Here is a 6,000-nt window from a genome sequence, read left to right on the forward strand (position 1 = left end):
TCAGTCCTTTTTCTGCCCTGCCAGAGCCTCTAATCAGACCAACCTTATGGTTCCTGTCACCCTGTACCACCAGATTTATCTGTATGTCTGCCTTTGATGAGACTGAGCTTCTTGGGTGCAGGTCCCAGATCTTTATCTTTGCATCTCTCACCCCTAAGATGGTACCTGTTTCAGTGGAGGCTCTCATTTAGTGTTTGCTAAAGAAAGGAGCCAAAGGACTGAAGAATGTATATGAGATGCTGCTAATGTTTCCCAGAGCTCAAAGAACACACTTATGAGGGTGACGCATGAATCCTGCCCAGTGGATCTAAGTTTTCCTGATTGTTTTCATTATAAAAGTATTTTAAACACAGTAAAGGAAATGTGGGAATGAAAAAGATAGCCTCAGCATCTTCATGTGTCCAATGTTATGTTTTTTCTCGTCCTATTTTTATCTTATACAAAATACTTTCGTCTAGTTGTCATCCTAAGCAGAGACAGTCTGCATTTTTTTACTTCACATTTTATAACACTTTTTTTTTCCTTGAAGAAAAGTCTTCGTAATGGCCCTGTGCAATGCTAACTGGTTCATTCTTCATGAGTCTCATTTTTAATGATTGCATGACATTCTATCAACTAATTATTGCAGAATTTCTCTTTACAAAATTAGACATATTGTGTCCAGTTTTCTAGATGTTTGCTATCATAAATGTTGTAATGCACATTGTTTATGTTGCTAAAGATGTTTATGTAAGATCATAACTGGCAGAAATATTTGAATAATTCCAGCGAAACTCCAGACTTTTGTTGTTATTCCCTAAGTTGTAAAGTGCGTTGTGGTCGTTTGGCCCTTCCGTGTCAATCTCTCTCCTTCACCTTCCTTCATTTTTCTCCTGGCATAATCCCAGGGTGGGAGTCGGGAGCTGCATGTTTGTGAATGTGTGATTTATGGATTTGGGGGACACTTTGGAAAATGTCCTGAGTTAAGAGATAACTGTGTTCAGGACCTCTACAGATACCTAGGTTCAAGACCTTAATGCCTCTACAATGCATTAGGTGCAGGATCTTATACAAATCATTTCAAACGTTTCAGGCCTCAGTTGCCTCTTTTGTATAGTGAGGATAGAGATGCTGGCACTGGCTCTTGCAAGAATCAAGAAATGTGAAAGTGCTTTTGTAAGTCCTAATGATTTACACAGGTGCAGCCGAGCATCACTCTTATGTCATTGTTTCTGACTTAACTGTATGCTGCAATGTCCCTTACAATGACCCAGAGGTTCTCTGGGTCTACACAGACCTCTGTTCAAATCCCAGCTCTATAACTTATCAGCTGCAGAATCTTAGATTACTCAACTTCACTTTCTACATAGAAAAGTGCACTAATACTTTCTGACCTTATAAAGCTATTTTGAGAATAGGCATATGATGACTGCTTGTCTAGTGCTAATGGACCTGCGCTTCCCTTCTTGTGCAAGCCCTCGTGGTCTCCTTTGGCCACTTTAGACCACCAACCAGATGAGCTAGTTAACTTTTTATTTTCATATTTATTTATTTATTTGGTCATACTTGGTCTTAGTTGTAGCATGTGGGAATCTAGTTGCCTGACCAGAGATCAAACCTGGGCCCCCTATTCTGGGAGTGTGGAGTCTTAACCATTGGACCACCAGGGAAGTCCCCAGTTAACTTTGAGAAAATTTCAACACTCTGACGGCTTACCCTCAAGTGCAAGTTCTTGACTCTAAGGAAGCTGGGCAAGGACTGTGGGAGATTTAACAAAACCTTAACCACAATGAAAAGGAAATTCCAAACCTCAGGTGGCAGAGGTCAAGTTCCCTGGTCCACCCTTGCTGCAGATCTAGGCTGCATGAGGACCATCCCTCCTGTAACTGTCTCTACCACCTGCCCCTTGCTTGAGCCTGCAGCCCAAGGCCAGCTGTGACTCTAGAACCACTTCTGTAAAGGCCCTAGTTACTGCAGGGCTCCCTTCCTCCCTGGGGGGAGGGTAGGCTGTGCTCCCTTCATTCCCTCAGAAAGCCCTAGGTACCCACTGCTCCCAGTGCGGGGATGCAAAGATTCAAGTCACAGCCCCTGTCTTCAAGTCACGCACTGTCCAGGGGGGAGAGAGGCAACCCCAAGTGTGGTAAGGGCTGCAAAGAAGCCAGCACAGAGCATTCCAGGAGTGCTTGGGAGGGTGTGGGTAAGGCCAAGGTGGACAGAAAAAAATGATCTCTGAGCCAATTCCTCAAGTATGCCTCAGCTGGATGGGGCAGGAGGAGGTGAATTTCTCACCCAGGAGACAGCTCCTCAGCAAGCTTCTGTTAACCTACGTATCATAGTGCTATAATCATGTGTTCACATAACTGTAATTCCCATTGGAACTGCATGCTCCTTGGGAGCCAGGAAGTGTGTCTTAATCTGATACATGAGCTAAGGTTAGGTAGGTGCCAGTGCTGGTAGAATCAATGGATGGATGATAAATAGTTGGATGGATGGGTGGACAGGCAGACAAATGAATACTACCTAGAGAGAAACTCTGTGTTATATATAATTGGACTATAAATAGCTTCCTAGTCTCATGAACTGTGCCTCCATGTCTGTCCTTGCTGAATCCAAATGACTGTTTTTTATGATATCATGTGTGTCTTGTCCCCTCTCCAGGCAGCAGGAAATGCTGTGAAAAGAGCCTCAGACAACCTTGTTCGTGCAGCCCAGAAGGCAGCATTTGGCAAAGCTGATGATGACGATGTTGTAGTGAAAACAAAGTTTGTAGGGGGCATTGCTCAGGTTTGTGATTAAACCCAGACAGCATTTACTCCCAAGATGAGCACTGAGTTATAACGGAGACACGAAATAACAGTGGCTTAAACAAGACGGGAGTTTATTTCTCCCTGGTAAGACAGTCTTGGGTGTAAGCAGTCTAGGGATGGTATGGCAGCTTCTTTGTGTCTGAGATCCAGGTTCCATCTGCCTTATCACTCTGCCATCCCTGAGATGTTCCCTTGGCCACTTGGTCTGAGATGGCTTGATAACTGCTTCAGGTTTCCAGCCAGCAGGAAGATGAAAACTTAGGGCAGGCACAACTCTGAAGTTGTCTGCATCAGTTAGTTCACATGCCATTGGCCAGCGCTCAGTCGCATGGCCAATCTAGCTGCAAGGGATGCAAGGAAACGAGTATTCTTCTCTGAGTAGTAGTGTGCCTACCTAAAAATCAGGGATTCTCTTAGAGCAAAGGGAAAGAAGAGAGTCTGAGGACAGCAGTATCATCTTCAAATGTTGCACTTGGAGCTGCTACTCCAGATCTTTGGCCCTAGAGAAAGAATGAACGATGACCCTCTCCCAGAAGTTTTACAAGAGTGGATGGGAATCTGACTTATGCAGGCCTGCATTCTTGTGCACGGGAGTGAGGAGGAAAGGTCAGGAAACTGGGCTTGCAGTCTAAATCCTTCATGCAAGATGGGTTTTCCACCAGGAGCACTGAGGCTCCGTGGCTGAACTTACTCATTCCCACACCTTCCTTAGCTCTTCCTGAACCATTTCCTGTATTTGGAAATATATAGGATACGTTTTTCGGAGAAGACAATGGCACCCCACTCCAGTACTCTTGCCTGGAAAATCCCATGGACGGAGGAGCCTGGTGGGCTGCAGTCCATGGGGTCGCTAGGAGTCTTACATGACTGAGCGACTTCCCTTTCACTTTTCACTTTCATGCTTTGGAGAAGGAAATGGCAACCCACTCCAGTGTTCTTGCCTGGAGAATCCCAGGGACAGAGGAGCCTGGTGGGCTGCCGTCTATGTGGTCACACAGAGTCGGACACGACTGACGTGACTTAGCAGTAGCAGCAGCAGGATACGTTTTTTGGAGACGGAAATGGCAACCCACTCCAGTATTCTTGCCTGGAGAATCCTATGGATGGAGGAGCCTGGTAGGCTGCTGTCCATAGGGTCGCATAGTCAGACATGACTGAAGTGACTTAGCATGCATGCATCCGTTGGAGACGGAAATGGCAACCCACTACAGTGTTCTTGCCTGGAGAATCCCAGGGACAGAGGAGCCTGGTGGGCTGCCATCTATGGGGTCACACACAGACATGACTGAAGTGACTTAGTAGCAGCAGCAGCAGCAGGATACATTTTTACTGGAATTTTTTTCTCAATACAGTAGTTCCATGAGAAATTCCATGAAGAAGGTTCTGTGATCCAGCAGTTCTGGGAATGGCTGAACTCTGTTCTCCTTCCTTAGATACCACAATGCTTGTTAGTCTAGCAAGACTCTGAAAAGACCTTTGCTTTTCAGAAATCTATGTGGCTTTCTAGAGCATAGGCTTACCCTTTCCCCTTGAAACCTATGAATTAATATTCTTCAGATCACACCTTAGAGGCTTGAAATAAATATATGAAAGCCATCTAGTAGTTAAGGGCTCCAGCTTTAGCTTCAAAAAATACCTGAGATGGGTCCTACTCCACTAGCTGAGGCACTTCGGGAAAGTGGACCCACATCTCTTGAGCTTCACATTTCTCTTTGGAACAATGAGACATTCAATAGGCTGCACTTTACAATGTCACCATAGAGGCGATGGAACACTCCATGTAAAGTGCTTACACCAGAGCCGTGCATCGTAGGGATGCAGGTCATGTTGGTTATTAAATCCGTGGCCAGAAATCAGCTTATTGTCTTGGATCACTAGTCTTAAAACCTGAACCGTGGCCCAGAGCTGGGTCTCCAGAGCTAAGAATACACACTCTTGGGGCAGTGCTGTGTCCCGTGGTAGCAGAGGCTGTGGGAGCTCTTGAGACAAGCATGGAGGGGAGGGCAGTTTGCTAGAATCTTTCACACCCCTCCAATTGTTGCTCTCCCTCTAGATCATTGCCGCCCAGGAGGAAATGCTGAAGAAGGAACGAGAACTGGAAGAAGCAAGGAAAAAACTGGCCCAGATCCGCCAACAGCAGTATAAATTCCTACCCACCGAGCTGAGGGAGGACGAAGGATAAGGCCAGAGCCAGGGGTGCGCGCCCCAGGGGACGGCCGCGCACGAACTGGACAGACGGCGGTCCTGGGAGGCCGGGCTCTGCCCGGGGACTGCCCGCCTCCCCCTGGGGCAAGCCCGGGGCTCTGGGCGCTCTGGCTCCCTCCGCTGTGCCGTCAGGCACCGGCTGCATGATCGTGATGTCGCACGGTACAGTGAGTCCCACCCACAGCTCCTCCGCCGCCTCCCCCAACCTCACGCATCTCAGGAGAGAGGGGCGCGGGCTCACGGACTGTTACCAAAACGAAGGCAGTATTACGTCGCCCTCGGACACTCGTGCTTCTGTCGGTCCTTCTCTAGGCCTGCTGCTGGGCCTGCTGTGAAATCTTAATAGAAAAAACGAAAACAGCTCGGGGGAAATCACTAATGCCATAGATACTCAAAGATCTTCTTCTCCCTCTCAGGCGAAGGTGGACATTGGAGTTGGACACAGTTCATAAAAGCCAGAAACGTAAACCAGTGTGGGCTCCAGGAGGGCAGCTCAGACCTTCCTGCCTGTCTCTAGCACTGGTTCACCCAGAGGGTGAACAATACCTGCTCCTGTTTGCACGCTTTTTTGCCTCAGTGTGTAAGCTCCTTGTACAATCTAGATCCAACTTGTATTCTGTAGCCCAGAAAATTGAATGATTTTTTTTCCTCCATAATCCAAAGGGCAGAGGCATGGGGGACTGTCAGGGCTGGGTGAGCAGGGGCTGTAATAAAATGTGTGGGCTCCTTACTCTGCAGAGGCTGTTTGAGTTCATACAAATTCATCCACATAAACCCAGGTCCTCCAGGGGGCAGTCAATACAACAGCCCCCACCTTAGGCATTCAAACTGAGGGTTCAGCTCCAGTAAAGCCATTCCTTGGGGACACTGTCTTCTAGGTCCCGTATCAGATTTTCTGCTCTCAGCATGGTCAGCATTCAGAATCCTGTTTAAAAATCTGCCACCCACTCTCTAACCCAAGATGGATGTTTTCTCTATGTCCTAATAGTCCTAAAACCTAGATGCATTC

At 47.1% G+C, this 6,000-nt stretch overlaps 1 protein-coding gene across 6 annotated transcripts in view; it reads left to right on the forward strand.

The window, feature by feature from the left end:
* TLN2 (talin 2) overlaps positions 1 to 5,728 on the forward strand; it is a 496,933-nt gene extending 491,205 nt beyond the window's left edge. For all 6 annotated transcript variants that reach the window (XM_040226669.1, XM_040226672.1, XM_040226673.1 and 3 more), the window contains 2 exons: positions 2,638 to 2,763; positions 4,840 to 5,728. In XM_040226669.1, the coding sequence (XP_040082603.1) occupies positions 2,638 to 2,763; positions 4,840 to 4,968 (255 nt within the window). In that variant the 3' untranslated portion in view covers positions 4,969 to 5,728. The remainder of the gene's footprint in view (positions 1 to 2,637; positions 2,764 to 4,839) is intronic.
* Positions 5,729 to 6,000: the final 272 nt, after the last annotated feature.

The sequence above is a fragment of the Oryx dammah genome, unplaced genomic scaffold, assembly GCF_014754425.2.
Source record: "Oryx dammah isolate SB20612 unplaced genomic scaffold, SCBI_Odam_1.1 HiC_scaffold_26, whole genome shotgun sequence".
In the NCBI taxonomy this organism is placed as follows: domain Eukaryota; kingdom Metazoa; phylum Chordata; class Mammalia; order Artiodactyla; family Bovidae; genus Oryx; species Oryx dammah.